The sequence below is a fragment of the Ptychodera flava genome, assembly GCF_041260155.1.
Source record: "Ptychodera flava strain L36383 chromosome 23 unlocalized genomic scaffold, AS_Pfla_20210202 Scaffold_23__1_contigs__length_28996876_pilon, whole genome shotgun sequence".
Taxonomy (NCBI): domain Eukaryota; kingdom Metazoa; phylum Hemichordata; class Enteropneusta; family Ptychoderidae; genus Ptychodera; species Ptychodera flava.
Window position 1 is genome coordinate 26,622,254 of NW_027248277.1, and position 22,130 is coordinate 26,644,383.

Genomic DNA, 22,130 nt, shown 5'->3' on the forward strand with positions numbered 1-22,130 from the left:
GGATTCTAGCAAATTTTTCCTGCAACTCAAAATAAACATTCTTGTGTATGTATGGATGGATGCTCACCTACTTGGATTTTGTTTACTTTACTGGTGTACTTGCATCTTTCAACAGCTTTGCCACCTCAGTGTGACCATTATCAAGAGCCAACATCAGTGCTGTCTTTCCATCCTGTGAAAGAAATGGGAATGTACATTGGAAAAAACAAGCTGAGTAACATGGATGTAAATTCTTCCAATGCATTTTAACATAATGCTAGGGTGTCATACAACATTTCAACAGGGATTTTTTTCCACATCCCTAAGTGTTCTTTAGCATCCACACTGCAAATGCTATCACTTGACTATGTATGTTTGAGTATTCACAAGGTGTGCATATTACATGAATATAATTGTCATGTTTAATTTCAAATCATTCTTCTGTTAATTGAAAATTTCATAATCTGATCAATCTTACAAAGATATAGTGGTGATATTTGTCTAGAAGACTGACAGTAAAGAATTTTTGGAGGATTTTTTTGTTTTGCTTTATTCATTCAATTTATTTCTGATAGCAATAGAGCACACTATCAGTAACATACATTTTTATTTCAGTGCAAATATCACAGACTGGAAATTTGAAAAGGAAAAACCTCCTTACACCAAACTTTGTATGAATACAGAGTACGCTGTATCGCATGTACGTTATACTCTAAAAAGTAGTAACTCACCTCATCACATGCCTGTTTGTTTGCACCAGCATCAATCAGAATCCTCACCACATCCGGATGGCCTTTGTATGCTGCCCAGGTCAGAGGAGTATCCTTGGTCTAGGGGAAAAGGCAAAATGAATAAGCTAGTATATCTGAATCAACTTAAAGCCGCACTTTTCAATCCCAGGTTCTCGCATTAGTGGAGTTCTCCTCCAAGTCCGATGCTTGGCCAGTACGATGTTTGATTTCTATAACATTGATTACACAAACTGATCTCAACCTTTTGTCATATTTTGCTAATCCTGCAAACAGAATTTATGCAAGCTTTTGATTGACGGTCGGTTCAAATCGCCAATGGTCATTGATTCCCCGCCACAAACGCTCGAATTTCCTAAAAAATTGTCTTCCAGCCGCTTTAGACTTTGAATATAACCACAGAGATCAATCGGCAGCAACTTCGAGCTGACCGCTTGGCAGTCTGTTTGTGTTTATGCGGCCGGGGAAAACTAAAAAGTTGCATTTTCTGGAGCGTGTGCCTGCGTGTTGCCTGTTTGGTGTTACACAATGAACGCTGCCATAATTTGGCGTCCTTTTAAAGGGAGGCTCCGCGTTTAACTATACATATACACATCTTTGTTTGCATCAGCCCCGATAAGAATCATTTCCACATCTGTAAGGGCTTTTCTTGATGCAAAGATTAGAGGAGTATTGTACATAAGAGGAGAACAAATCTTGTACAAGCTAACATATCAGGGCAATTACTTCTATATAAATATATTTCATTCATAATGATTCACAACATAATTCGGTATACGTATTAGATCTTAACAACTTAAAAATGTTTCTTTGTCAAATGAGTTACATATAGTGCAGTGCAGTGCAGACAAATGAACTTCACAGAAATTAGATATGGTTTGAGAAAACCAATCTGAATAAACTAGGCCTAGATAACGAAGTTACAGTTTTTTTCTTTGCAAGAAACCAGAGCTTGCATAATTTTTAATGAACCAACACTCTCAAAAATATTGTCATTCTTAAACATGGTTAGAGAGGCAGAAATACACTAGGGTATGGATAATAGATTAAAATATAAACCAGCAAAAAAGCAGGTGAGGAGATACTATTGTCATATGATAAATGCAATGTCCTGTGTTCATATTTGAAAACAATGCCATAACACAATTGCCCATGAAATATACATACAAAGATCATGTGATAGGCTTGAATTATAAAAAAGTGTGCTAAAATAATATTACCACACATTGGTTGCAGCATTTCAAAGACAATGCCAATCCAAATCTGATTAAACTTATTCTTCTTTTGAAAACAGTAGTGTACATGATTTGTTATGTTCTGTATAATTTTCAACGATAGAAAATTATGACATGGCTCTTCTTGATACTATCAGACCTAAAATGAGTACTTCTCCATTTTCAACATTTGAGAGAGTCAAAGAAAATTTAAGTTGCTCTTTGCATATAGCACAAAGGGCAGAACAATTCACATTTTCAACGCACAGTGATGATGTAAATATGATATGGCAGTGTTTTGCTGATTTGTTTGTTTTTTTACCAAACACCTTGCCTTGGCCAAAGCAGACAAAAAAATTTGAAGTAACACTCAGAAATATTTTACCATCATAATCATCTTACCCAAACCCTAATGAAAAAGTTCAATCCCTTGATGTGTGTAAGATGTCACAAATGCTTATATTATCAGTAAACTTATCTGAAAACAGATCAGTGCACTGTACATTGCAGTGCAGGACAAGCAAAGGTGATGTGATGCTAAGTAAATGTCCTTTACACTATGGATGTAGATTTACATATGATGGTCAAATATTGATACAAATAATTAAACAGATGGAGCTGAGTACATATGGACTCTGATAATGCACCTTATTCTTGTTTAGGATGCCAAAGACACACTTAATGCTATATATGCATTGTGTTCATAGTTTTAATCAAAACTCAATCAATTATTCCAAATAAACCAGTGTTTTATGAGATATTGACAAGTTTACAGTGATATTACTGACAGTATGCAAATTATCCAAAAGCACATTTCCTCAGTTCTGCTTTGAAATTGAAAGGTAGGGTCCGTTGAATGAAAAGTATCAAAATTTGTGAATGAAATTTAAGTTATCAAAACTGGAAAGAACCAAGCAATGTTGGTTTTGAGAGTATTTTAGGCATTGATATAAAATTCCTAGAAAGCACTCCTAAAAGTATTGCCTTCTCTATAAAACTGAGTGTTTTAAAATGATGAGTTTAGATGTATGTGATACAGTTCAGGCTGCAATTTCTGTTAAACCCTCAGCCTTCATTTACAAATTCATGCCTGCCAGGGTACATGGCAACTCCTCTTACACACATCTACCATACTTTAATATATTAATTCATAACTGGAGGTCCCCTTAGGCAAACTTAAGTCATCAATTTCTGGTGTTAACAAAGTCACGTTACAAATATTTCAACCTCCTACTCCAGGAACCAAATGCAATAGCACATGATATATTATAGCCCAAACATGGGACTATGTGCCCGAGGGTAGGTGACCATTTGCCCTTCTTACGTCGGGCAAATGGTCTCCTGCCCCGAGCGCACATAGTCCCCTGTTTGGGCTATAATGTTTTTATTACATGCCTCTCTTACACAGTTTTCTCTCAAAATATTTAGATTTATTGGCAAATGGTAATCCAATCCTTTATTACATGCCTCGTATATCGAACGTGGCGCGCTCCATAGGATTCAATGGTGACTGGCCGATGACGTCGCGGGCCGCATAGTCATCACTGGACTGAAAGTGAACCGGAACTATTTTCAACTTGAAAACTTTTCGACGTAAAAGTCTTGAAATTTCATGTTTTGCACAGAAAATCCAGTTTTTGGAAAATTTCGCTTTAAAATATTGATAAACCGCATAACAGTAGTTTAAATAATTCAATGCGCTATTCGATGATGAAAATCGTTCTATTTTTAACCGTTTTTCGTCTAAAATAAAATAAAGCATTTGACTATAATTTGCCAATAAACGTAAATATTTTTGGTGCAAATCGAGTAAGAGAGGCATGTAATAAAAACATTATAGCCCAAACAAGGGACTATGTACCCTCTGGGCAGGAGACCATTTGACCTCCTTACGTCGGGCAAATGGTCACCTGCCCTCGGGCACATAGTCCCATGTTTGGGCTATAATATATATTATTGCAATATTAGATGAAAATCCGTTCAAAATTGAACAATTTTTATCATCGAATGGCGCAATGATATATTTAAACTACTGTTATGCGGTTTATCGATTTTGTTTCGGCAAAATTTTCCAAAAACCGGATTTCCTATGCAAAACATGAAATTTAAACATTTTTACATCAAAAAGTTATCCAATGATGACTATGCGGCCCGCGACGTCATCCACGAGTTACCATTGAATCCTATGGAGCGTGTGACATTCTATATATGAGGCATGTAATAAAAAAAACTTATTAAATAATAGTATTATTTACTATAATCATGGAAAAATCAAATTGTCCAGGCAAAGTTTTTCAGAAACTTTAAAAATGGTTATCTGTATGTGAATACTTTATCAGACTGAGCAACTGTCAGCTCAATGACAGAAGTTTTGAAAGATTATTTTGCCACCCTCAGAAAAGGCAATGACTTTTCTTTTTTTGAAAAACACAATAGAAACAACAGCGTTTTTTATACTGTCATAGAAATCAAACATCGTACTGGCCAAGTGTTTGACTTGGAGGAGAACCCCACTAATGGGGGAACCTGGAATTGAAAATTGTGGAAAAGCCCTTAGCCTTCATTTACAAATTTAAGCTTGCCAGGATGCAAGGCAACTCCCTCTCTATTTCTACTACCATACTTTAATATATTAATTCATAACTGGAGGTCCCCTTAGGTAAAGTTAAGTCATCAATTTCTGGTGTCAACAAAGTCATAAGACAAATATTTCAATTTTCTACTCCAGGAACCAAATGCAATAGCATATTACAACTGAAATAATAGTATTATTTACTATAATCATGAAACAGTCAAATTGTTTAGGCAAATTTTTAAGACAAAGGACTGCTATCTGCATTGTAAAAATTTTATCAGACTTAGCAACTGTCAGCTCAATGACAGAAGTTTTCATAGATTCTTTGTGTCATACATAGGAAATACTCTTTGTCTGATTTGTAATAAACAGTTTTTGATTATTTTAATTCTTTTCCTAAAGTCGACTGAATTGGTTAATAATGAAATGACTAACAGTTAATTAGCATTAGTTAATTATGTAATGTAAACTTTGATGTCAGTGTCTGCCCTACTTATAATGCAATATGGCTACACCAGTCACCAGGTTCGTTTACAAAATGCACACTATAGTATGTTCCACAATGTTAACCACATCAACAAATTTCTAATATGGGAAAACTCAAGTTTACCAGGATAAATCTGCGTCTGTTTTCTACGTAAGACCAAATTTAGAGCACAAATCTATCTATAGCCAGTCAAAATATGTGATTTAACTTTTTGCTTACATGTCAACTACAGCCTACATATTTTATTTGACATTGGAACTTGTATTTAAAAGCATTAATATGCAAATATTGTCTTTATGATTTTAATTACTGCTAGAATTCATAATTAACTCCCTGTCTCTGACCCTTACAACATCTCATAACTAGTTTATTATTTTATTTAACAATTAAAAGTGATGCATGTAAAGACAATCGTTTGATTCACAGTGATTCTGACATAGATGACATCACACATAACTGCCATGATGCGGCATTACTTTGTCATTGATTTCCCTTTGATTGTCATGCTATTCACATTACCATACTGCAATGGTGTTGCAATGGTAGACAATTTCCCTCATTCTTGACTGATATGACCAGGCTTTACAATTTAACACAATTCATAGGTTTAGTTTTTACCTGTGAATATCACATTTCAATTTGACACAACATCTGAAATCAGCATAAATGTTAATAATTTACCTTGAAATATCAGAGATAACAAATTCAATGTTCAATGACATCTTGTCAAACATGCACTTACTGATGTAACAGCTTCAATGTCAGCACCAATACCAAGAAGATATTTTACCACTTCACTGCGACCACCCTCAGCAGCATATATCAGAGGTGTTTTATTGTCCTATAATTGAAAAGTTAAACAAATAGACACTTGTTTTATTGATCTATAGTTGAGAGTTAAGCAGATAGATGTGTGTTCAATGCATGAAGTATATGTTAAAACACAAAATTAATGTTCAGGTACGTCAGATTTCACAGACTAGATTTTACGGAGGACATATATTGAAAACTTAAAATATGTTAACTAATGGTCTTAATGTGATAGACATCTGCATAGCTCGATCATAATGCATTCTAATCATTTCAACAAAAACAAGAATGTCATCCAAGTGAGGCATAATTGTCTGATCTAAATGTACTGTAACTTTGGTTTGTTTCCATAACAAGCTAAACTTGAAACAGCTCATATTTGTTCCAAAAATAGGCGCTATGTTCGTTTTGCTGTGACTTCCTGCAGCCATCATGTTTCGATATTATTGTCAGCTCTTTCTGTTGCATTTATGCATTTATGATATATCTTTAATTTCATATTATCACAATTACCACCATAGGGGAAAGAAATCAGTCCCCGGGGGTGGGGAGGGAGTTTTTTTGTGCAACGGTTACCTTATTTTATTTTATTAATTTTGACTGTGATATTTCAAATAAAGTTCAAGTCCAAACCGTCTGACTGCTTTCTTTATTACTACAAGTTATTTTTTATTTTGACTGTGGTATTTCAAATACAGATTTCGACTCCACACCGTCTGAATGCTTTATATATTACCGACAAGTCCTTATCTCCTCTCCAACTTGTGTATACACCACTGTAATTGCTCCGAAAACATTGCCAACTTGCTAATCTGCTGTCCAGTATCAGCGGATTAATTGATTGAGTCAACACCACAGCCGTCCTGTAGTAAAATAAGGAAAGGGTTGAAGATCACAGACACTGTGTCACGATGTCGTCCGTAAAACTAGTGGATGCTTAAAATATTCATGAATTCGTAAATAAACAGGAAGGTACATATTTTATTATTCATAAATAAACGGTATAAAAGGAGCTCCCTAGTGACCGGCCACTGAGAGAAATTACTGAAAAAAGTAAAAAACCTGAAAGCCAAAACCTCGCGACCGGTCGTGTAGACAAATGTTGGCAAATATTCAACACTTTACACTAACAGCCACATACACCACAGGGGCAGATGAAAGTCCCCTGGGGTGGGGAGGAGGTTTTCCTTGTGCAACGGTTTACCTTTAATATTTGATTTTATTATTTTGACTGTGATATTTCAAATAAAGCTTTTGACTCCAAACTGTCTGACTGTGTTTCCAATTCCTTATCTCCTCTTCAACCAGTGCACATACCACTCTAATTGCTGCGCAAACATTGTCAACTTGTTAATGACTGAGCGTATCAGCGGATTAGCTTATTGAGTCAACACTACAGCCGTCCCACACGTAGTGAAATAAGGAAAGGGTTGAAGATCTCAGACACAGTGTCACAAAAAACCGCAAATCTGAGCAGATATAGAAGTCAATCGAAATTTAACGACTATCGAAAGTATCACTATACCGATGAACTGTTACATGCCAAAGTACGCCGTCTAAAATGGTCATCTTGAGCCAGAAAACCAACCTACATTTTTGAGTCGGTCATGGTCCGATGTCATCCGTAAGACACTGAGAGCGGAAGTCGGAAGTAGAACCCTTTGACCTCAAACCTGTTTATTTCCAGTCCAGAAGTAAACATATTTCCCTTGATGTTATATAATGAAAAGTTCGTACATTCTATATGAGCACGCTACAAGACTGGTTTTAATCAATCCTACAAAATCAAAACAAGGATTCAATTTTTATCCTATTTGTCACAAAAAAGTTGATAACGATGAGTCTGAGAACATAAACAAAACTTCTGAAAATTCTGCACAGAAAGAGATGAAGGGTGAGGTATCACGTTTCCTGCCTCTCCGGCGCATCTTGCACATACATCTACACAAACCCCCTTGGTCAATCGAGGTGGTAGCTTCTTCAGGCACGGAAAAGGAGTTTTTTTTTCTCCTTTTAGCGAGGCTCGGACAGCATCAACCGAACGAACACCGCTGCAGGCAGCTCAATATAGATTGATGTCATCATGAATGCTAGTATTATACACTATCCGTATTATTCGATGCCACCATCGATGCATCGTCACCGTACATCTAGCGTGTATCAGAAACTTAGCACACCGTCATCGACTTTGACCATTGATGCAAAAAATAGTCTATTTTTTACATCCATGCTGTGACCGACTCGTTTGCCCGGCTTCCCCGATAATAAGCTTACATCAGCGACTATCCATGAGTGAAATTCTCACCTACTTTATTCAAAAAGAACCTCCACCATGTGCACATCGTATCAACAAAACATCTTGAATGGCAAGGAACACGACTTAGACTTCCTAGTATTACCCCCGGTATTACCAGGCTTACGAATTTGCTTACATTTTCTTGCCTGTTCTCGTTTTAGAATGTTAGTGTGTTTTTCCCTTCCGCGTCCATGTCAAGCGTAAGTTATAGTATTTTCCCCAAAGACGGACAGCCCTCGCTTCCGTTTCCGAGAACTAGATGGATAAAATCATCAACTTTTTATTCAGTTTTTTGTTTGTTAAGGTGCTGGTACTGCAAGCACGCCTTTTCAATAAAAACGATTTCATGGTATTTGATACATCGTCTATGTATTCTGTTTGTAAAAACGTCAGCGGCTGCGTTTATGTTGTTGCGCGGCACAACAGAGGGTCCACGCTGACTTTTATATATTTTCGCTGTATTGTTATGCACTTTCCACCATTATCATTCTTCAAACACGCAACTCAACGACGGCAGAACATAATATGAATGAGCTAAAAGCATGGACTTAGCTTTTTAAAGTCCTAGGGTAGGAAAATGCAGTCAGGAACTAAATCTATGTCATCAAAAATTTTGTAACGTAACGGTTGCTGTTCTCCTTCAGGCCGTTCAGATTTATTTTAATTTTTTCTGAGCTGTCTCTCATCATGGCTATTGTTATTGACTTTTAACTTTTCTACATTTTCTCTCCTGATCGGTCGGACGGTAGCCTAGTTGATTTCATCACAGACAAGGAGCTTCAGTTTCTCTCCACGAGAATATTTTAAGCGTCCACGGTCGTAGATTTCAGGTTTCCGATTTTTTCCCAATATTTTCTCTCCCTAACCGATCGCTCGATCGCTCTAAAGTGTTGAATTTTCACGACATGTTTCTCAACGACCGTGGCTTTCAGGTATCCGACTTCATTTTCTGTCCACGGCCGGTTGAGGTCGTGGCCGTAAAGTGTTAAATTTTCCCGACATTTCTCAACAATCGGTCATGAGGTTACGGTTTCAAGCTTTGAATCTGACTTTTTTCCCGGCAATTTTTCTAAACGATGGGTCGTGAGGTCGTGGCTGTAAAGTGTTGAATTTAGCCCGACGTTTTCTCAATGATCAGTCATGAGGTTATGGCTTTCAGGCTTTGACTTTTTTCCTGGTAATTTTTCTCAACGACCAATCATGAGGTCGTGGCTGTTAGTGTAAAGTGTTGAATATTTGCCAACATTTGTCTACACGACCGGTCGCGAGGTTGTTGCTTTCAGGTTTTCGACTTTTTTCAGTCATTTCTCTCAATGGCCGGTCACTAGGGAGCTCCTTTACCGTTTATTTATGAATAATAAGTTGTTTACCTTCCTGTTTATTTACGAATTCATGAATATTTTAAGCGTCCACTAGTTTTACGGACGACATCGTGACACTGTGTCTGTGATCTTCAACCCTTTCCTTATTTTAATGCGTGTGGGACGGCTGTGGTGTTGACTCAATCACTTAATCCGCTGATACGGACAGCGGATTAGCAAGTTGGCAATGTTTTCGGAGCAATTACAGTGGCGTATACACAAGTTGGAGAGGAGATAAGGACTTGTCGGTAATATATAAAGCATTCAGACGGTGTGGAGTCGAAATCTGTATTTGAAATACCACAGTCAAAATTACTAAAATAACTTGTAGTAATAAAGAAAGCAGTCAGACGGTTTGGACTTAAACTTTATTAGAAATATCACACTCAAAATTAATAAAATAAAAGGTAAACCGTTGCACAAGAAAACTCCCTCCCCACCCCAGGGGACTGATTTCTTTCCTCTATGTTATCACTCACCTTGCGTTCCAAATATTAAAATCAGTAAAGACTATAAGTACATATAATATTTTAATTTATCAGGTCTTACTGGGACTGAAAAATGATTCTGACATTAAACTCATTGTCATACACTATAGTCCTGTTGATCACTGTCAATTGTTGATGCTCAGGCTAAGACCACTGCTTATATCAAGCTAATTCAGTCTGAAACTTTATGAAACTGGCCAATTCATGTTGTGTTGGAAAAACAAAAGAGTATGTAATACTTCGCCTGCATTCAGAAATACCTAGGGTGGCTGGAAGAATTCAGGGTGGTGGGATTTGAAAGTTCTAGGGTTGGTAGGGGAGCATGCACGATAATAGTTAATAATCATTTGGGTCATGCTTCTTCACTCAAACTCAAACAAATTTAAACTGCACATGTTTTATAAAATAGGAATATTAATGTTTTGTAATTGTGGACACACTTGTTCACAAAATACAATCATAATGCAGCCCTTCACATGACCAAAACAAATGCATCTTGAAATGAAGTTCTTTGATATCATTAAGGTTTTGAAGCTCTTAATGGCTTTTAGACACTATGTTGTTCGACAGAGGCTTTAGGCCATGTTTACATAACCCATAGACTAATTGAAGGCCAGATGTTTGCAGCGCCATGATGAATACATCGAGCTGCAGAGGATGGACATCCATCGATCATCCATCAATCTATCAATACACACATTACATGCAGTCAGGCTGACAGATAGACAGTCAGGCAGACAGACTGGCAGATAGACAGTCAGACAGTTATATTATTCTCATCTACATATCATAAACAAGGCACAAAACTTCTTACGAAATCTAAGCATTTCATGTACAGAAAATATCGGTATCATCGACTTGAAAAGATAAAGAGTGTTTTGTAAAATTAGGTGTTCAAATATTTAAGATGGTCATATTATCGGATAAAATTACCAAAGCATTTTCCCATTCTGAAAAAAATCAATGATATCAAATTAATGAATATTTACATACCTGTCCTTTGACTTCTTTGTCAATACCAAGAGTTTTGATAAAATACTTCACAATATCAAGTTGCCCTTCTGCAGCAGCAAGATGCACTGGCATTGAATTGTCCTACAAGTGAAGTGAAAAATCATTCATGATAATTAATCCCTGTAAAAGTAACTCTTAAAGAAATTGTTTACATACATGAAAGATTGCATTGAAACAAATATTCATTGAACTCAATTTTTGTTATCAGGCAGGGTGAATGTGTTGTGTAATAGTGTAGGACATTGGTAATGAATCATTTTATGAACGTAATGCCACCAAACTCAAGAAAGACAGCTAGCTTTAATAAGTGGATCTTAAACAACAGACATTCATGTAGGAATCACAATTAAACTTAACACTTGTTATGCATTGGTATAAGTGTAAATGTTTTTCAGAGTCAAGATAATTTTACTCAAGCTATGAACTTTGAGAGTTCAGAGATGATTCAAATCTGCTCTGAACCCTTTTTATAAATATGAGATAGCTGATGTCTGACATATTCATCGGTTATTTTCCGATTTGATTTTCAAATTATGTATGACTCACATTCTGAGCAAAAAATTGAAATTTAATATGTTGATCAGAAGTGGTTTTAAACAGGTAACAAAAATTATTTATTAATTGTTTGCATACACAACGCAGCCTGACATCAAAATCATTACATTTTTGAGAAGTACATGTTGTGCTTCATCCTTTCAGGTGTACAAAGTTTCATTTAAAATTGACCTCAGGTGATTGAACCATGTCACAAATTGTCAAGAAAGCTCATAAAAATAAGTTACATAAACTTAAAAACATTTGTATATTGCCATGATTTCAAAGATTGTGTCCATATCCTTAATCCAAATACTTGAATGAATTAGTTACAAGAAAGTCATTGGTTCATGAGTGTAAATAATAAAAAGAAAACAGTACCCCCCCCCTAAAGACTTATACAGTTCTTCATTAAAACACCGAACAGATCACATCTCAAACTTAAAATACCTTAAAGGGGCAGTGGTGTAATTTTTAGGTATTATTCAATTTATTTCTTTTTAAACAGAAAATGTACCTTTGTCCTCCTTTTAGATTTACAAGTTGATTTTGTGTCTATCAAAGTACAAGTTGATGATGAGGCTAAGAGGCTAAGTCCCTGATGGTTGTTTGTGATTATATCATGTTTACTATGCCATCAGCACAATGCAAAACAATTCTAATTTAGATGACTTATAATGACATAGTCAAGCAGCTTTGGTGAGAAGCATTACCAAGATGGACTTTTGGAAAAAAAACATTTCAAAAAGAAGTGGTTAGGCACCAGCAGTCTTTGAACTGATAAAATGAAGAAATATATCCATACATTTTGTAGATATTCTGCCTCTACTGGTACATGCACAAAAGAAATGGAATAAAAGTTTCTTCTCCATGAACCTAATGACCTTTAGTTTTCACTGTTTTATTTCTACTTGCAAATACTATCATCAATGTTTTATAATAGATAATATTGGTAATGGATATCAAACATCTGTTTTTCATTTCAATATGTTATATTAAGTAGATTGAACATTCCATACCATATATTGCAGTGTTTTCTAACAAAGTGTGATGGTGACCATTTGCTAAGATAAGTAGTGCTTATCTGCTACTTATTTTTGAAAAGATGAATATGACACGTTATTAAAATAAGAAATGTCTCCAGAAACCTTCACTTTAAAGTTAACCAAATTATGGCTCTTTCTTGGAACCTAAGATCCAAATATCTTTGAAGTGTTTGTCATGTCTACAGTGATTGCACACGTTGAGGACGGTTGCCATGAGCCTTTGCAGCGCACAGTGTGGTGCAATAAACAGTCTTAATACGTAATAAAGATGGTACATACAATGGAATTAAGTAATATGCATTGAGGTAAGTCACTTACTAGCTCCACCAAGTGAACGAACAAAGCATGATTACATATTCATGCACACTGACAGTATGCTGTGACCATAGATTTCACAAAAAAGTAAAATTATTCCCCATGGTCACAAATATAACAGGTGCATTATATTGTACTCTAATGAGATTATATATAACCATTCAAAATCCTTTTTCAGTATCTACAGATTGATGTGATAGACTCAACAATACATTTTCTAACGGCACAGCTATGATAAAAGAAGATGAGAAATTACAGTTTATTTGATGATAAATTACAGTTTTTCCATTAACTGTAAACTTTTAGGCCATTTTCACCATATTTAAATGCAACCCTTCAGAATTCCTCACTCAGTACTGGCTTCACCTTTACTGACAAAAAGTGTTCCTGTTTATTTGAGGAATTTATGCCCTTTGGGATCAGATAAGTACCCTCATACAGCATGGTTAATAGGCATTTGTAAGCAGATACTGCACAATGGGCAGATTTTACCTAGCCTACAGCTTTGGGCCAGAATTCAGCGCTTATATACTCCAGGAGTTAAAACCTGATATTTCCAACAAATGATACAATTGATATAGTAAAGGGAAATAGAATGACAGATTTATGAGTTATATTCAAGCACAGTTTCCCATGGCCATGTGGGGCTGCAATTTGGGAGACAATTATGATTACTGGAAAAAGTTGACATGTCAACTCTAAATGGAGTGTCTATAATCAAGCTGAATAGAACATATTATTAATTCACATTTTATTGTTCTCAGGTCACTTAATTTAACGTTGATTTGATCTTTTCAACATGCAGACTATTCAACATGCAGATATAAAAAACACTAAAAATTTCCTCCAAGTACAACTCAACTAGTTGAAAGCTAACTAGAAACCGCGGCCCACCCTTGTCGGCTGTCATTGTGGCATAAAGTTTATATCGATCTACTCCTAATTCACTTGTCTCAAGCAGTAAGATCATGGCATACATCAATTAACAATCATATAACTGTACAATAAATGTGATTGTTTGCATTATTACCTCTATATATTTTTTTTTACAGTTCAGTGGTGAAAGTGCAAAGTATTATTAAATTAACATGAAGAAAACACAACTAGCTGTCATGGGATCAACTGAAAATTTTGCTAGAATATGTCATGTGACGAGAAAATAGATACGACTAGTCCTCACTGAGTTGACAAAAGTGACAAGAGAGGGTATTTTTGAAAAGATATTTCCAAGAGAAAAATCAATTTACAGGACACAAGTCTTAAATAATAAGGACTGGTGTACTTTGACATACTCTTAATGTTGTCTTATAGAAATGCTCAAGTCTGAAATTTGTCCGCAATCAATGAAAGTTGCCACAAATAGAGCACACATTTCAATCTGCACATGCATCGTTTCTGCAGGTGTTGTGTCATGTAGACATTGAAATTGTTTTGATACGAAGAAGTGTGAACATGCAGGAATAAAATGTTTGGATTTCGGTTGATCATGCAACATTTACAAGGTTTTAAACACTAATGCCATGTTATCTTAATAATTAAACTTTTGGGAAAAAATCATCACAAAAAACCTCTTCAGTGGTTAAGAAAAAATCACACACACACTCAACCACTCAGTTTTTTATACTATGTCTTACACATTTATAACTTTGTTGATGATGACTCCCAAATTAGACCCACTAGCCAATCCATTATAACAACGTAAGTTTTACTTAATCATCAGGGGGAATAAGCTCGATTTCCCATTGGAAACAATGGCGTCCAATGTACTGAATACATTGCACACTTCTTGCTGGTTCAAATTCTTCAATTCTTTGATTGAAATGCAAAATTCCTATGGTTTTAAATGTTTGAATTTCGTGACGAAACTTATGATATTTGCATTGAATTTATTCCAATTACTGAAAAATACTCCTGCCCCTAATAAAATGGCGATCTGACAGCGTTTATGCAGAAATTAACGCATTTGGATCAGTCAGTGTCTCGTAAGTCGTACAGACCAAATACCTGTCATTTTGTTTTAATGCATACGAAATTTGGGTGAATATGAACGATGAAAATTGCACTGAAAAGGAAAAGAATCACAGAACAGAGGCAAACACAGCGCAGAGTCTCTGCTGTAATCGTGTAGTTAACATTATCGATCGATATTCTTTTATCGTAAATTGGTACAGTGTTGTCTTGCACGCTTGCATGTCGTTCCAAGCTCACAATGGCGCCAAACTTAGCTAAAGTCCGGGGCTAAAGTCTGCTAAAACATGCTGAAAGTATAACTAAAAATGTAATAAAGTTGTTGATTTAATCATAGGGGGATTCAATCTCCGATGATGACGATGATGATGATGATTAAATATTTAAAAATGAAGATAAAAAACATATATTTGGACCAATAGCAGAGCTGAATGGACCAGCGTGAAAAGCCGGAGGCAACGTAAGTTTCTCACATCTTTGGAAAGAACGATCTCTTGCTGCGGGTGAACTGGAACTGTTAAAGTTACCAGAATTTCGTATGCAGACGCACGCAGACAGTGTCACCCATAGTCTTCCAAAGACGTGAGAAACTTATGTTACTGCCGGGTTTTCACGCTGGGCCCATTCGTTCAGTACAGGCTCTGACCCTACATCGAATTTTACCGCTCTCGATGCTTGCTGGGTGCATTTTGGCGAGCTCTGCTATTGGTTCGATTTGAAAGCGCCCACGTGACTCAATACACTGCCGCGCCTTTTAAATCTGAATGTAAGAGACGTCCAGATACGCTGAAAAACTTGCTGATTTCTCGACTTTTCATCGGTCAGAGGTAAAAATGTTGGAGTATTATTGAGAAGGACTAATGTGCTTTGACCCTACGTTGAATTTTACCGATTTCGATGCATGCTAGGTGCATTTTTGGCGATCGAAAAAAAGTGTGTGGCAATGAAGTGACACTCCTTGGGTAATGTTAGGCTGTATTGAATTTGCAACGCACATGTATAGTTAGGCAGCAACGCACATGTATAGTTAGGCTGTATTGAATTTGCAACGCACATGTATAGTTAGGCTGTATTGAATTTGCGACGCACATGTATAGTTAGGCTGTGTTGAAATTTGCAGCGCATACTTTGTTCTTTTCTGCAAATAGTATCAACAACGACAACAACAATAACAACAACAATAACAACAAATTTACTGAGTCCAAATATATGTTTATTTATCTTCATTTTAAATATTTAATCATCATCATCGTCATCATTGGAGATTGAATCCCCTATGATTTAATTTCAGTACAAGAAACCAACTAAGACGTTGACGTTATTGGCATATAAGTCAGTGTAGGGGTTATTGTGGAAATATTCTCGATGTGACCTGAACACACGAGCAACACGTACGTGGAGATTTCGATTGATATTCCAATGAAAATAAATTGATACAATGTTCTCTTTCGTCAATGGCAACTGACTGAAAGTGCTTTCAGATACCTGACATGAGCTTCGTGGAATCGTAGTTCCCATACAGGCATAATTTGCTGGTAATAATAGTTTAGAACAGGCCATGTTGGAGTCCGCAGTGGTCATGGCTTGCTAATATTATTGTACATATGCAATTTCAGCAATCATGATAGTACAAATACTGAGTGGTTCCAACGGCAGCTTGCCATGACAGAGTATTTCCAATATCAGCAGAGTGATACACATATGATGCCACTCTTGTACCCCGAGTCTGAAAACTGCAAACTAATTGTCTCTGAACATGACACAATTCAACCTTACAGATGTATAATACAACTATGAAAAATTCAGTAAGTTCACTTTACCAAAACACCTTAGCAGCATATTGACATGTACCTTTAACTATGTGCACAACATTACTGCTACAACAAGATGCATTTTGTGAAAGTGTTAATCAACGCAGTATCAATGCAGGAGTGTCCAATGCACAATTAAATGTAATTTAGCATTGGTAAAATCATCTGAGTCTTTTCTCATGTGTTTTATCTTGTAACCAAGATTGTCTGTTGATGTACTGTATTCCTACAAATTGATCAGGGTATGTATTTTCTTGATCTTTATTTCAATGAGCTAGGCATGTAATTTTATCATTTAAATACTTTATATCACACAATTTATCAATGAAAATACTTTCATATATATGTGCTAAGTGTCATATATTTTTCTTGCTTACTTATTATTAACAATCACTCTTCAATGGATCAGACTTAATTGTCTGAGTATTACCATGATATTGGTTTTCCTCATTACAGTCTACTATTCTGGCACTCTATTGGTATCGATGCATTGTATAAAATCCGGAAAAGTATGTGTATATAGTCAATCTTTCTTGAAGTAAGTCATACAGAGAACAAATCCGACAGTGATCCGACAGCCATGATTCAAGTTTTCAAACATATTCACATGGCTGAGCAATTTCACTTAACTTTTAGTATAGTTTATTATGTATATGTATAATGATTCATGATCAAAATTTTATTCTTTTAAACAACAATCTTTTATAGCATTAAATATCTCTGAAAAGAAAAAGAAAGCAAAAAGCTGCCAGAGTCTCACCCTAATAGGTTGCAACAATGTTATACTGACCGTAAGACCCAAGACGTTTATTCATTTCTGACTCCTGAATCAGCAAGGCAGATGTCCAATGAAGAAAATACTACTATTCTATATAAGACAAGTCATTGACAATGATTTATCATGCAGTAAGGCAAGAATGTTTAACAATGTTGAGACCTCTACTTTATTCCAAATGTGCATTAATATGATGGTAAACAAGATCTGTATGTTAAAAAATAGCGTCAATGACACTGTAGCTCCCATCCTGGACTATTTAGTGTTTGTTCTCTGGTCAGATATTTGAACATGTGTGAAAGGGATAAAGTGCATGAAGTGAAAATACTTAAATGTAATGTACTGGAGACAGTGAAATATGTTTAATGTATTTATTCAGAATATAAAATGGAAAAAATACAGAATTAGATATATCGAATACTGTGATACAACCATTAACTCAACAAGTCATTTACAATGACATAGTTCCCACTTGTAATAGGAGTATTAGTCTTGATGGGGCAGGAAAATGTGGTCATTAAGAAGTATCACTGGAGTGTATATGTTGAGATCTATGGGCACATAGGTCTATGTCGTTGTTCCCAATTTGAAACACATGAGGCATGTCTAAGTTATGGTTCTAAATCGGGAAAAAAAGATCAGACCTCTAGCAGTATTGGCCAGCCAAGAAATACATATGCGCATTATAAATGAGGTACAAGATGTGACATCTTAAGGTCTAATATCCTATCAAAATTGGAGGGTATAGAACTTGTGGTTACTGAGATATGCATATATATGTATAATCAAAGGTCAAAGGTCATCGAGGTCACATGAAATTTTGAAAAAAAAATTATATAGCTAATTATATGCCAAAAAATCAGATCTCTAGCTCTATTCGCTTGCCCAGAATTAGATGTGTACATAATTAATGAGGTAAAGCGTGTGTTGTCATAAGGTCTCCCATCCTACTAAATACAAAGGACATAGCACTTGTGGTTACTTATTTATTGACATAAACATATATTTTAGGTAAAAGGTCATCGAGGTCACATGACATTTGGTCAAAAAATTTCTCTCCTATAGTTATCCCTGTATACAAAAATCAGACATCCAGCTCAATTGGCTTGCTCAGAATTAGATATGTGCATAATTAATGAGGTACAATATGTGGCGTCATAAGGTGTCCCATCATACCATACATGAAGGGTGTAGCACTTGTGGTTACTGAGTTATGGACAAATATGTATATTTGAGGTCAAAGGTCACCGAGGTCACGTGACATTTTGTCAAAAAAATTGTATTGCTAAGTTATCCCTATATACCAAAAATCAGACCTCTAGCTCTATTGGCTCGCTCAAAATTAGATATGTGCATAATTAATGAGGTACAATATGTGGCGTCATAGGGTGTCCCATCATACCATATATGAAGGGTGGTAGCACTTGTGGTTACTGAGTTATGGACAAATATGTATATTTGAGATCAAAGGTCATCAAGGTCACATGACATTTTGTCAAAATATCCGAGATATCTGCGTGAACGGATGGACTCACGGATGGACGAACAGACGGACATGACCCAATCTATAAGCCCACTGGACTTCATCCGTGGGGACTAAAATTTGTGTCACTGCATCCTTTTTGCAATATGAATACGATGAGAAACTAATTTTTAATTTTTTGTGGCCTTATACATGGGAGTCTATGGAGATCTGCCTTATACATGGGAGTCTATGGACGTGTAAACTAAAATATGCAAATTTCACCACGATTTGCCCAAATTTGGGAAAGGTCACTCCTATGCACTTCCATACCAAGTTTCAAATCAATCGGACTTGTGGTTTCAGAGAAGAAGATTTTTTGACCAAAAATGGGAGAAAATTACAAAAAAATTCATGAAAAATAGCAAGTCCAAGATACTGACCCAAGATGTGCACAATCATTTCAGGTCAGCCCAAAGTACTTACATGCTAATTTTCATGTAATCTGCTCAGTGGTTATTGAGTTTTTTCAATTTTGACTGTTTTTACATTTTTTCACTTAATTTGCATATTTTTGGCAATGACAACTTCATTTGAACAAAATCTTATCTACAGCCCATCATCCATGTACACACCAAATATCAAGATGAAATGTACAGCGGTTTTGGAGTTTTGTGTTGATGTGACGGACAGACATACAGACATACAGACACACAGACATACAGACATACAGACATACATACATACAGACATTTCCCTAGCCTATAAGAATAGCTTCCATTGCCATATATACATATGGCTATGGGAGCTAAAAACTACAAAGCCATTGTGAATTCAAAAAAATGCATGTATCTCCCATGTATCTTACACTGCATGAAAACGCAAAAATACAGATAAATTCGCACTAATGAGTTGACTGTATTATACAATAATACACATGAATTCATATGAATCCACAAAAATACAGGCTTGCTGGATACAAGCAATGGATATTGACTGTATTCATCTGTATATGCACTCTTCGGCTAAAATACAAATCATTGTACAAAATTTATTTAATGTCCATGCTTTCATGCAGTGTTACTTTACACCATTAGAATAAAGATAGAACTATTCAAGGTCAATAGGGCATTATATCCATAAAAATTTCAATGTAATTGTGCTTCAATTTCCTTGGTTTAAAATATTGTACTATATTAACAAGTGCTAAGAGCCAAGTGCCAGTGAACACCAGCGCATTTGTGTATTTTTTTAGTCTGCAGACATTACAGAAGCATATTGATGTTACCTGCACTTTGAAGTATTCTTAGTAGACTGTTATTTACTACTGTTTACTTCTCTTCAAAAGTTCAATGACACAAGGATTGTAACTCTCACCGACACTGTAGCAGATTCAACAAAAAGTGGATATTTACAAGTCACACAAACTACCCTAAATCATTAAAAGCTATTCAAATTTATAGCATCATCTTAGTTAATCAAGTTTATGTGTACACTTGTATACATTGAGAGGGTTTTCTCCAATTTAAACTTTTGGAGGAATTCAACATCAGATTTAGGTGTAACATAAAAATTGTGAATTTAAGTTTAGTGTATGGGGCTTTTTCAAGGTACTAGCAAGGTTGAAATGTGGGTCAGTATCAAACAAATCAATATACAAAAATGTATTTAATGTTAATTTTAGTGTCAGTGCCTGTCTTACTTATGATTTTTATTATTTATTCACTTGAAGCAGCAGAATCACCGCATAAAACCAATACCAATCATATAACTGCATGAGAAAGTCAGTGACTGGCTATACAAAAAGGTCAAATCACATCATCCATTGACTGGTCATCAAATGACTTCGTGCAGATTTGGAAACAGGAAGAAACTGTGCAATTACAGTAATCAACTGGTCATTGGGTAATCAGAACAGGTGGTGTGTAAGTCTGTTGTCGACATATCACATGCTGCATGTATCCATTATTGTACATGATAAATTTGAACAATTACGAATGATTCCAAAGGCAAATCAGTCATGTTGCCATGACAGAGAATTTTGAATATCCAATAAATGATAATACACACACCTGCCTTGCACCCTCAGTCTGAAGACTGAATACTTCATTGTCTCTGAACCTACACTAAAAAAAATGTAAACTTACAGATGTATGGTACAGCTACGGAAAATTCAGTAAGTAAACTACTGAACATACATAATTTTGTAGCAATTTGTAATATGTGGTGCCTGAGCTGCAGCGCATTGTAATAGAAGATGCACTGAACCATGCACACAATTATTCATAAAACCATTCACATAATTTTCAAAAGAAATGTTGTAAGGAAGTCCAAAAGAAAGTTTACATAGTGAACAGAGTAGAGTAGAGCAGAACTGTGATCTTTAGGGAATAACTTTTTGTTTTAGTTCAAATTCTATTTCAAAGGACGCCTTTGCCAATTGCTTTGCAATTGAATAGGTTCTCTAAATGATCTTCAGAAATTATATGAAAATCTCTCAAACATTAACAAGCAATGGATTTTTTTAAGAAACTCTGAGAAAATATGGTTTATAACTTTGCCTACACTTTTATTTGTATATGTCAATATGGTAACCTGACATGTATACACAGCTATGACAATATTTTTACTTTTAATACACACTGAGATACAGTATGGCCTATTTTGTACCATCTCTACAATACTTTACATAAATCTCGTAGCTACCTCCTGCTTCGGTGTCAGGCTGTCTATCACCATTTTCGTAAATGGAATTGAGCGTTTTGCAATTTTTTTTCCATTTCATCATGGTTGCTGGGGAGAGAGTAACTGTGATTTCATGAAGTCGTACCGACGTCAACGTAGGGCTGTTTACTTCCATTGAAACATTTCTAGATGAATGACACAATCATTCAGTCGAGTTCAAAAGGCTATTTTGAGATGCTCTGCCTACAATATGAATAAGCAATAGATGCGCTCTCTCATCTTGCCGATTTTTGAAGCAATAGTCTTTTGGACAGTATATATAGCATGTTGATTCTAGTCAGACTTCAAAACCTGCGGTTACTCTCACCTCACGGCTTTGCCGCTCGCGCAGCATGCAGGTTGGAGGTCTGGGATGCGAGACTAGGAGTATGACTCCCTGGGGGTTCTGATGTGTCGCTTCAACATACATGTATAATCAGCAACTGCACTATGGATACAGTCTGCCTTTAATCTTTCAACTTTTGGCTACAATTCAGCGCTTCTAAATTCCAGGAGTTCAAA

The 22,130-nt window shown here is 35.7% G+C and overlaps 1 protein-coding gene across 1 annotated transcript; it reads right to left on the reverse strand.

Moving 5' to 3' along the window:
• Positions 1–378: 378 nt before the first annotated feature.
• On the reverse strand, positions 379–22,038 carry LOC139123879 (myotrophin-like). Its single transcript, XM_070690031.1, has 5 exons — positions 21,937–22,038; positions 10,953–11,054; positions 5,747–5,845; positions 711–809; positions 379–420 (listed from the first exon to the last, which is right to left on the reverse strand). The coding sequence occupies exons 1-5, from the start codon at positions 22,036–22,038 to the stop codon at positions 379–381; spliced, it is 444 nt and encodes a 147-aa protein (XP_070546132.1).
• Positions 22,039–22,130: the final 92 nt, after the last annotated feature.